The sequence below is a fragment of the Hyla sarda genome, chromosome 4 (genome assembly GCF_029499605.1).
Source record: "Hyla sarda isolate aHylSar1 chromosome 4, aHylSar1.hap1, whole genome shotgun sequence".
Classification (NCBI taxonomy): Eukaryota; Metazoa; Chordata; class Amphibia; order Anura; family Hylidae; genus Hyla; species Hyla sarda.
The window spans coordinates 345686758-345698074 of NC_079192.1; the positions used below are offsets into that span (position 1 = coordinate 345686758).

Here is an 11317-nt window from a genome sequence, read left to right on the forward strand (position 1 = left end):
TGAAGAAGGGGGGAGCGGAGCCACCAGAGTAGAGACTGACGGATCAGACGAGGAAGAGCAATCTTGCGATCGAGAGACAGAGGAGATCTGTCCCATCGCGAGAGAATCTCCAGTTGAAGGGGGCGGTAATGAAATTGGGCAAAAAGGTACGGCCTTCATGCAATTGCGGATGGAAACTGGGACCTGGGCCCGAAGGGAGCGGACTCCTGACAGGAGAGTCAGACGTTTGTCCAGAGGAAGGCAAATCCGGGCAGAGGCCGTGTTGAATTGAAGTCCCAAGAAGATCAGAGACTGGGTGGGAGAGAGGACAAATGAATAATAAATAAAGTTCTCTCAGCTCACCTCCTCCACGGTCTGCAAGGACTCGAGCCCGGCCTGGCTTGGTACTTGTAAGCAAATTAAGAAAAGGTAGTCCAGCAGTCCCTTAAAACGTAAATCCTTTATTGAACTTTTTCTTAAAAATGCAGAGCACACACCATACACCTTCACCTAGTCAGCAAACTTCTCCTTTAGTCGCGTTTCGAATGCATGCGCGTTCTTTATCAAGAACGCGCATGTGTTCGAAACGCGTCCAAAGGAGAAGTTTGCTGACTAGGTGAAAGTGTATGGTGTGTGCTCTGCATTTGGGAGAGCGGACAGACTTGTCCCGGTTGACCATCCACCCGAAGCAATCCAAGGTCTGGAGAGTGAGATCCACACTCTCCAGAGTCTGGACACTGGTGGGAGCCTTGATGAGAAGGTCGTCCAGGTAAGGGATCACTGAGATTCCTCTCGAACGCAACAGAGCTATCACTGGCGCAAGGATCTTGGTAAAGACCCGAGGAGCAGTGGCCAGACCAAAGGGGAGGGCTACGAATTGAAAATGCCCCTCCGGAACTGCAAAGTGGAGGTACCGCTGATGGCCGGGAAATATTGGAACATGGAGGTAGGCATCCTTGATGTCCACCGAAGAAAGAAACTCCCCTTGTTCCATGGTCGCCACTACTGAACGGAGCGATTCCATTCGGAAGTGGCGGATGAGAAGATGACGGTTGAGACGCTTGAGGTCCAAGATTGGCCGCACAGAACCGCCCTTCTTGGGGACCACAAAAAGATTGGAACAGAAACCCCGAAAACATTCCCCTGGAGGAACGGGACAATGACTCCTTGAAGAAGGGCCTCCCAAAACTGCTTCGCAAGAGGAGGCAGCCGGGGGGGGCCCGGGACTGGAAAAAAAAAAAAACGATCCCTCAGAAGGGAGGCAAATTCGATGCTGTATCCGTTGGACACCACGTCCCTGACCCAGCAGTCCTTAATGTGTGTGGTCCAGATGTCTCGAAAAAGTAAGAGACTGCCTCCCACCCGAGAAAAATCTGCGGGCGGGGGCTTCACTTCATGCGGAAGTGGGCTTGCGGTTGCCCGTTTTGGCCACAAAACAGCCGGAACGGTTGTGTCCAACTTCCAAGACTGGCGCGCCCGGAACGAGGGAGCCTTCTTGTCCCACGAAGGCACCTGCCCAGACACCATATTGGGGCCAAAAGTCCGAAAGGACCGTAAGGAAGAGGACTTCCTCTGGGAAGTAGAGCGAGCCTTATTTTGAGGCAACAAGGAACTCTTACCCCCCGTCGCCTCAGAGATAATCTCATCAAGGCGCTTGCCAAAAAGACGGGTACCAGTAAAAGGAAGCTCGGTGAGAGACCTTTTGGAGGCGGCATCCGCATCCCACGCCTTAAGCCACATGGAATGGTGGAGGGCTGCTAGGTGACCAATAGCAAAGGCAGCACAACGGGCTGACTGCATGGAAGCTGTACACAGAAAGTCTCCAGCTTTAGAGCATTGAAGAACCAAAGCAGACAGATACCCTGACGGAGTTGTGAGCTCCACACCGATAGGGCCTTGGACACCCATGCAGAGGCGAAGGTGGGAAGCAGAGAAGAGCCTGCTGCTTCAGAGGCAAAGTTTGCTAAGGACTCCACCTTCTTATCCGTCGGATCCTTGAAGGTAGCCGCGTCTGCTAGCGGCAGTGTTGTAGCCTTAGAGAGGCGGGAAACTGGTGGATCCACCGAGGGAGGGGAAACCACCTTTGAGACAAGGTCCTTGTCGAATGGATAACGCACTTGAACCTTCTTCATTCCCGGGAATCTCTTGTCCGGATGTCTCCATACAGATTCCATAAGGGTGTAAAATTCAGCGTGAGAGCTGAACATTTGAGGTGCCGTTTAAGCACGATGAAAGGATACTTCAGGAGTCACGTCCGAAGATCCTGGGTCCTCTAAGTGAAAGGTGTCTCTTATGGCCGCAACCACCGAGTTCACCGTTTCAACTGTATCCGAGTGGTCCTCTAAGTCAGATGCCGATTCGGAAGACTCATCCGCCAGTTCATCAGGAGAATGTTAACGAGTGGAGGCAGCCCTGGAGGGGAGCAACCCTGATCGGGCACGCGGCTCTGGCGAGGCAGAGCGGCGACTCCGGAAATGTCCTCTGGAGGAGCGACGTTTGTGACCAGATGACACGTGGGGGCGGGACCAATGAGGGGAGCACCCACGTCTACTTGAAGACTCAATGGAAGAGTCAGAAGAAGCACCCCTGGTACACTTGTGAGAGCGTGAAGCATGTGGAGAAAAGGAGCGGGACACATGCGCAGGGCAGATCTCTTCAAGGCAGACACCATGTCATGGGAGGCCACCGAACGGGAGACTTGAGTCAAGTCAGCCATATACTGGGATAGGGAAGAAACCCAGGCTGGAGGGGTGGCCGAATCCACCGGGACTGAAAGAGCATCCGGGGGTTCCAGGGGGTCTGGGGAAGCAGTGGAGCAGGCAGAGCAAGTGGGTTCAGCAGAACCTGGCATTTTGGAATTACAGCTCTTAAAGACAAAATGGTAAACTAACACTCCAGTTGTCTGTTTAGAGGGAGGAACAGTTCTGGGTACAGAAATAATGAAAAAATAACCCGAGTCTGTGTCCCCAGGGCAGCTGCTGTGAGGAGAACTCAACTCTAGTGTAGATAGAGAGGGAGAAAAAAAAATCAGCCAATAGCCAGAGAGGAGCGTGTCTGGAGCAGAGGCACTGCTGATTGGCCTCTGCCACCTATAATAGTGCGCACAGCGCTGATTGGCGGACAATTCGCGCCTCCAGTAAGCTCCGGCTGCCCTGTGGACAGAGCTAAAGCGCCCTGGCCGCCGAAGTAGAAACACAGTAATGGCGCCTGCTCCTTGCCGCATATGCACTCGCGGGGAAGTGAGCGGGTGAGACTCATTCGCCGGTAGCACACTGCTGCCGAAAGTGAAAGTAAGTCGGCGCTTCATGCGCCCGTACAGTATAAACACTGTGGCTGTCAGCCGCATAAGTAAAAGCACACACACACACACATAACTTAAGTGCATGTGAATAACTGAGCCCCTTCATCCAAAAATGCCACTGCTCGCCCCAGAAATAAAGATAAAGCCCCTTGTCCAGGCCAGCCCTATTAGACCCTGAAAGGTGGGCCAAAAACTGAGGGTCTCCAGAGGTTGCAAGTCTGCACCTAAGGGAAAAAGGGAATATATACGCACCTCAGTCAGAAGAACTTACCTAATGGAGTCTTCAGTAAGCTTTCTGTCACCTGCATCATGCCGAGCTACCATGTGCGAACGAGGCGAGCAGGGAATAGGGGGACGCGGACCCATAAGGTACAACCCCAGGCGCTGACCGTTGGCGAGAGGGGGTTAACAGCCCATATACGCAATGTCTGTGCCCCCTCAATCGCAATGGGGAAAACAGTGAGCTGCAGTTCCTGAGTCCCCATTTGAAAACATGAAAGAAAAAGAAAGAAAAAAAAACTAACTAGGAAAATAAAACCTAAGACCTGGTCTGGAGAATTCCAGACCATGTCCACCTCCTTCAGACACTAAGCTAAAACTGATTAGCTCAGGGCCTGGAGGCGGGTATATCCTGCTGGGAGGAGCCGACTTTTTTGTTGTCATAGTGTTATACCTCCTAGAGACAGCAGCATACACCCATGGTCTGTGTCCCCCAATGGAGCCGATAGAGAAAAATACATTTGAGAAATGGACTGAACATAAAGACCCCTAAACTACATTTTGTTCAATAAATCCAAGAGGCGTGCAAGTATGGCACAGTATAGAATGGTATATCTTTTTGTTAGCATGTGAAAAAACAATGTAAATGAGGCCTAAAAAGGACAGTTGGAAAAGAGTAAGAAAGCAGAATCAGACTACACAGAGTTTGCTTGTACTCTTTTAGCAGTGGAGACTCATAAGTCTGTATAGGGACTGTGAACATAAAATGATGAGAAATCATGGATATATAAACGTTGACCAGTGTCCTGTAGCTGTCAAGCACAGGGTTTGGATGCTGTGGTGCAGCATTTCCAAAATAAGCAACTTTAATCACTCCTACCAGTAAGCAGGCATGTTGGTGGGCGGAAGGAGGACACAGTCACACTACCTTCCCCATCCTCATAGATCACTAAGGCAGTCATTCCAAACCGGGGTGCACCAGACCCCCGGGGTGTCAGCAGGCACTACCAGGGGTGCTGTGGGCTCCAGTGGGCAAAACAGAAGCTTTGTTTTTCTTTTAAATTTAAATTCTCTCCCAGACGGAAGAGTCAGCATCATGCGCTAAATGCTTCAGACAGACCGCACACAGGTAATGTTGGGGAAGGGGGGGGGGGGGGGGGGGGGGTGTTGAACGAAGGCAATAACAGGGATTGGTAATGTGGGTTAGTGGTTTATTGGCCGGAGGCAACAGGGGTGAGTGGATAGTTGAAAGGCAGGAGGAAGGCTGGAGGCATCTTAAGGGACTGCGTGTGTGTGTGAGGCTGGAGGCATTGTGTGTGGGTGAGGCCGGATACAGTGTTCGTTTGTGGGAGGCTGGAGCCAGGTGTGTGTGTGTGTGTGTGTTTGAGGCTGGAGGCAATTGTGGAAAAGTGGAGGATGAGGTTGGAAAAAAGCGGAGCCTAATATAGGTTTGTATTGCAGGTTATGCAGTAAAGAGTTGTGGTCTGGGGCAGATGGAGAAGAAAAAGTGAATGACCTCGATCATAGAGGACATCAGTAAGTCCTGCAATACCTATATACATAGCTAACAGGTATATAGGTATTGTGCATTGCTCACTTTTAGCCATTTTTTGTTGTGCACTGAACGTTATTCGGTAGGGGTTGCCCCGAAAAAAATATATATAAAAATTCCTGAAGGGTGCACGAGACGAAAAAAGGTTGGGAACCACTGCACTAAGGCTTGAGTGACACCCCGAGTGCTGGTAACTTCATAAAAAGCCTAGAACTAAGGACAGGCGCACTGCAGATGCTTTGGACTACATCTCCAACGATGCTCTTAAAGCCAAAATTCCTCCAAAAACATCATGGGAGATCTAGTGCAAACCACCTGCAGTGCCAAAGGTTGCCTATGCCCAACTTAGGGTCTTAATCAAGCCTGAGTGGCTGGGAGGAGGCTACTAACCAGAAGCAGGGAGACTTACGGGCAGTGTGTCTGAATAGCTACAGCTAAGCCTGTTTCTCACGTTTGTGCGAGCCTGACTAAACACGCACTAATGTGAGAAACAGCTGTCACTGATTAGCTTCCCCCGCCTTCTCTGAGCAGATCCCCGCTGCGTATATGTTTTTGCTGCAAAAGTTTGAAGATTTATCTACAGTGGTGAGTTGCCGTTTGCTTTTTCCCCCTCTTCTCTTGGATATATTTAACTTTATTTATTATTTATTTATTTCAGTGTTTTCTTTTTGCTCGCCACAGAATGTGATCATAAATTACTATTTTTACTAGTACCTACCTGCCATGATGTCATCAAGAGTGTCATTTAGTGTCTGCGCTGGAGAAGCAATCATTAAATTGTCTGCAACTTGAGATGACAGAAGATTACTACTGGCAGGTGGCTGATCCAGCGCTACATTACTGCAAGATGTGACAGGTTCACCAGAATCCATTCCCAAAAGTCCTAAGTCATTAAGTAATTTTGGCACCAAGTCCATGGATGGCAAACCCGTCTCTTCATCACATGACTGTGGCAATCCTTCGTGACAAACTGTGCCAAACTGATCTAATTTTTCACACTTCTCCTCTGAAAAATCCTTCTCATCCACTATTAACGTAGATTCACAAGACGCTGAACAAGGATGGAGAACAGCCGTTTCTGCATTAGGAGAATCTTCCGAATTTTCCTTGGTAACCTGTTGCTGAGTTTTCATCTGTAATTGTCTTTCAACTTTTTGAAGTTCTTTAAGGATTTTCTTTTTCTTTTGAACCTGTTCTTCACGATTTTTTTTCAGTTCTTCAATTTTATCTTTATTTAATGGTTCCCCCTGAATGAGTTCTAAGGATTTCAGCTGTGCTCTTTCGATTGCGCTAATTCGTTGACCAAGTTCATTGAGCTTTCCTTCAGTTTCCTCCACTATGCATTCTAATGGCTGATATGGATGGAGAGGCGATCTTTGGACTTTATCTGAAGAGTGGAGGTTATAAGGTGTCTTTTTAGATGCGCCTGTATGAAAATACAGTAGTTCCTTACTAAGAATTCATAGCATACAGTAGTAATATAGTTTTTCCCCTTTTTCATTATTACTACCAATGATTTGTCATATTCACTTCTACACACAATGACAAAAGAGCAATATAGATCAAAAGATCCCTACAACCACTTAAAAGGTAGTAGTAAAAAACACTTCATAACATGTAATAAAACTAAATTATTATTCTACAGCTAAACTGTATTCCGCCCTAGCTCCAATGCTCATATGGATTCCCACGAGTCATAAAGAACAGCTGGAATCAACAAAGTGAATCAGCAAGGGAAAAACAAAACCTTGGCTGATAAAAAAAAAAAAAAAAAAACTGTGCAAAATCAAAACCTTTGAAAAATGTCAACTCCTCTGTATTTTGAGAAAGTGCTTTCTTACCTTTCCCTAAGTTCGTCTGGTCTGGAGGATTATCTGGTTCTTGAGGTGGGACAACCATTGCAAGCGTATGCATTGGTACACAAGAAACCTAAAGCAAACAGTCAATATATGAAGTTTATTTTAAAGCTTCTTATTTCATAAGAGATATTTGAAAAAAATAAATAAATAGGATTTTACTTGGTGTCAAAAAATAAATAAAGATGTCGCTTTTATTTACCAGTTCTTATTACAGTTATTACAGTACAGAGGTGTGGTTTTACGCGTGAATATTTTAGGGCCAAATTCAGACAGTGCCACAATAAGCAATGTTTATTAAAAGCAAACTAATAAGAGATGTTCTAGTAGTTTCTGTGATTAGATTTCAATTTCAAGTTTAAACACACAGAACATATTCTAGCTATGAGCAGATTACTAATAGCACAAATCAGGGACCCATCGGAAAAAACATAACCCTTCTCTGCCACTTACAGATTTTACTCACAAACTGATAGATGAGGGAGTGATACAGTGGAAAGAGAAATTCTAAGGTCCCAAATACAACATCCTCCATTTGTTTGATGACTGAATAAGTCACTATTGACAGATCCAATTACTTGAAAATGAACAGTTGATGATGTCTGCACATACTTTTACGTAAAGGAGAGCAAAGTCTCCCACCCATTAATGGTTTGGTTAGGACACAAAGCAAACAATCGTGGCCCCTTGATCAAAATAGCTAGCAATAAAAAGGAAAAAGGTGCACCAATAACTAGATCGAAAAGGAATCTGATCCTCTTGGAATATGCCCCCAACATACCACCTTTTACCTTACACAACAGATCAAAGTCTAAACTCCAGATTAAAGTGTACCTATCATAACAAAAAAAATCCTGACCAATCAGTAAAACAAGACAGGAGAGGAAATGCACGATTAGTACACAGTCTATTGGCTTTCTGCCACATGACCAGTACAGTCTCATATTGTCAATAGGACCATCACGCTCACATAAACAAAGAGCAGCCCTCTGCTTTTTCTACCGAATTGTTAGGGTCTAAACATGACTGATAAAAACTTGACATATGCCTAGGACGTGCCATTTAAAAAAAAATTAAGTTACACTTTTTCTCCTTAACAGAAAAAAGTTTGGGGTGGACAAATATGTACTATATGATTGCTAACAAACCTGATAAGCTACTTGCTACAAAATTTTGACAAAAATATCAACGAAAACAAAATCAAATACAGTATTAGACTGTGGAAAACATATTTAAATAAAGTCAACTTTCTTCAAGTATCAAAAGTTATATTAATCACTTGATTGTAATAGTTGTCACACAAACAAGTTATTTTGTGTACCAATCCCTACCATGTCCCAAGATATACTTAATTTCCACAACTCACCAATAAAACGATAGGCTCCATTACACTAGTTAATTCACCAGGCCCCAACGGATACTCCTCCAGCTACCTCATTGGTTAAGGCTTACAATAAGATCTTGGCCGGAGCCCTTTTCTAATTAAAAGGGGTATTTCGGCTTTAGACATTTTATCCCCTACCCCCCACCCGCCCCGCGATCTCACTGCGGCACCCGCATTATGTGCGGAGCTGCATCTCCAGGCTCGGAAACCGAAAAGTTTCCTAGGACTGGAGATGTGACGTAACGCCACGCCCCCCTCGTGAGTGAAGTGTAGTGTTTTTTCTTTTCCCAACAGGTATTTTTCAAAGATATTTACTAATGTTTTCCTATGTTTTGCTGTATTTTTACACATGCTCTGATCTGTTGGGGTTTCCAGAGCTCAAATCCAACCACATTTTCTCTGGAAACCTAAGTAAATATGTTGGGATTTTTCAAAAAATGTCAGGGACCCATTTTACTGGAGGGCACGCCCTTTTTAGTGTTCTCTAAAACTAAGAGTCGGTTGGGTTTTTGATTTTTTGGCGCAATGTGCCAAATTCTGGCACATGTCCCGACAAAACAGGTTGGATTTACAATCGTAAATCAGAGTCATTGTGATTCTTACTGCTTTCTTTCAGTTTTTGCTGTGATTTTCTCAAAATCAGGGCACAAAAAGAAATATTGCACAGTTACTGTGCTAAATATGGTAGAAATGTGCAATTTTTACCATGATTTTAAAAATTGTAGCAAAAAAAGCTACAATGCAGTAAAAAGTTAACGTGACATCAAATTCTTATAAAATACTGCAATTGTGGTTATAGGTCAAATCACTTTAGCCTTATGGCAACATTTCTCTAAACAATGTACTTTGTTAAGAAAATGCATGAAAACTGCATGCGGTGTGAACTGACAACCCATTTATGAGTAATGAGTTCACCTGGATGATTCCCAGTGCCAACAGCCTGATGAGATTACTAGCTGCAATAATGCAATGCCCCAGCCAAAGCCAGAGGAATTCATAGTTTGCATTTCCAACTGCAAAACATGAATGAAAATTGGAAAATATTTACATTTATGAAAAATCTGAAGGCTAAAGTGTTTCCAAAATGTATGTTCCCAATAAAACAAGTCTAAACCTGGCTATCTTGTCTATATATTACACATAATTCCGGTTCCCTCACTTTTTAAAAAAAATGTTTTTAATAGGCAGAGAAAATATATGGAAAATAAAAGTACCATGCCGGTGATAACAGATTGCTCACATCTCATCAGAAAAAAGGGTAGAAGAAGAAATCAGACTTACAGCAAATTGATCTTGAAGCGTGGTTGTCATTTGATTGATTTCAGAAGGGACTGATATTATATTTTTTGGGTAATCCAACAAATAGGAAACAACATTGGTATGTCCACCTTTTGCAGCTTCTATGAGCATTGTGGATCCATCCTGCAAAACATAATAAACAACTCTGAACATATAGCTCATTGCACACATGTAATGGGTTCTTTTATTTGTTCTTATTCTCAAAGTAGTTAAACCAAAAACACCTCCCATGGATTTGTATGTATTTCCTACATTTTCTGTATCCTGGTTGCATTAGTCTTCTTAATAAGGACATTGAGTCACATATTCAGCCACCTAGAGCATAGGCACTCAACACTTGATGTGTACCCCAGGAAAATCATGTCTCATTTGTAGGCATATTTTCATTATGCCTTCACTAGGCAGCACAGCGTATGACCATAGTTTTGGGAGCACTTTAATCTAACGTATTTAACCCCTTAAGGACATAGCCCATTATTTACCTTAAGGACACAGACATTGTTTGCAAATCTGACCACCTTCACTGAAAATTTTGCATTTTTCTAACTTTGAAACTCTCTGCTTGTAAGGAAAATAGATATTTCAATTTTTTTTTATATTGATTCACAAATACAATATATGTCTACTTTATGTTGGCATCAGAAAGTTGACATGTGTTTACTTTTTGAAGACACACAAAAATTTCAAAATCTGAATTTTTCAGGGGCCAGTTAAGTTTGAAGTGGATTTGAGGGGCCTTTCTGTGAGAAATACCCCATAAATGACCCCATTATAGAAACTACACCCCTCAAAGTATTCAAAATTACATTCAGAAAGTTTGTTAACCCTTTAGGTGTTTCACAATAATAGCAGCAAAGTGGAGGAGAAAAACTAAATCTACATTTTTACACTAACATGTTCTTGTAGACCCATTTTTTTATTTTTAAAAGTGGTAAATGGAGGGAAAAAACAAAAAACAAAATTTGTAGCCCAATTTCTCTCGAGTATGGAAATCCCTCATATGTTGACAAAGTACTCTGCGGGCTCAAAACATGGCTCAAGAGGGAAAGAGCAACTGTGGGATTTTTTAAAATGAATTTTGCCCTCATGGTTTTTGGGGGCCATGTTGCATTTAGGAAGTCCCCATGGCGCCAAAACAGCAAAATAACCCCCACATGGCATACTATTTTGGAAAAAACACCCCTCAAGGAACGTACCAAGGGGTATAGTGAACCTTAACACCTCACAGGTGATTGAAGACTTTGCGTTAAAGTTGGACGTGTAAATGGAAAATTTGCGTTTAACACTAAAATGATGGTGTTACCCCAAATTTTTTTTTTCCACAAGGGGTAATAAGAGAAAATGGACCCCAAAATAGTGCTCTGCTGGCGCACTACAAGTCTCAAATGAAGTAGTGCCATAGAACTTTTGTAGACAGAATTTTGATGAAATTTAAGTCGAGTGCCATTTGCATTTACAAACCTTCCATAGTGCCAGAACAACAGAAACCCCCCACATGTGACCCTATTTTGGAAACTACACCCCTCACAAAATTTAATAAGGGGTGCAGTGAGTATTTACACCCCACTGGCGTTTGACAGATCTTTGGAACAGTGGGCTGTGTAGGGGTATATGTATATGTAGTATTTTACCTTTTATTTTGTGTAGGTGTAGTGTAGTGTAATGTTTTTAGGGTACAATCACACGGGCGGGTTCACAGCGAGTTTCCCGCTGGGAGTTTGAACTGC

The 11317-nt window shown here is 43.9% G+C and overlaps 1 protein-coding gene across 3 annotated transcripts in view; it reads right to left on the reverse strand.

The window, feature by feature from the left end:
- The window catches only part of ANKHD1 (ankyrin repeat and KH domain containing 1), a 236889-nt gene that overhangs the window by 51318 nt on the left and 174254 nt on the right, over positions 1-11317 (reverse strand). For 2 of the 3 annotated variants that reach the window (XM_056516546.1, XM_056516545.1), the window contains exons 11-13: positions 9573-9713; positions 6893-6980; positions 5770-6477 (exon numbers count right to left, since the gene is read on the reverse strand). In XM_056516546.1, coding sequence (XP_056372521.1) covers positions 5770-6477; positions 6893-6980; positions 9573-9713 — 937 coding nt within the window. The remainder of the gene's footprint in view (positions 1-5769; positions 6478-6892; positions 6981-9572; positions 9714-11317) is intronic. The other variant, XM_056516547.1, reaches the window with a different exon arrangement.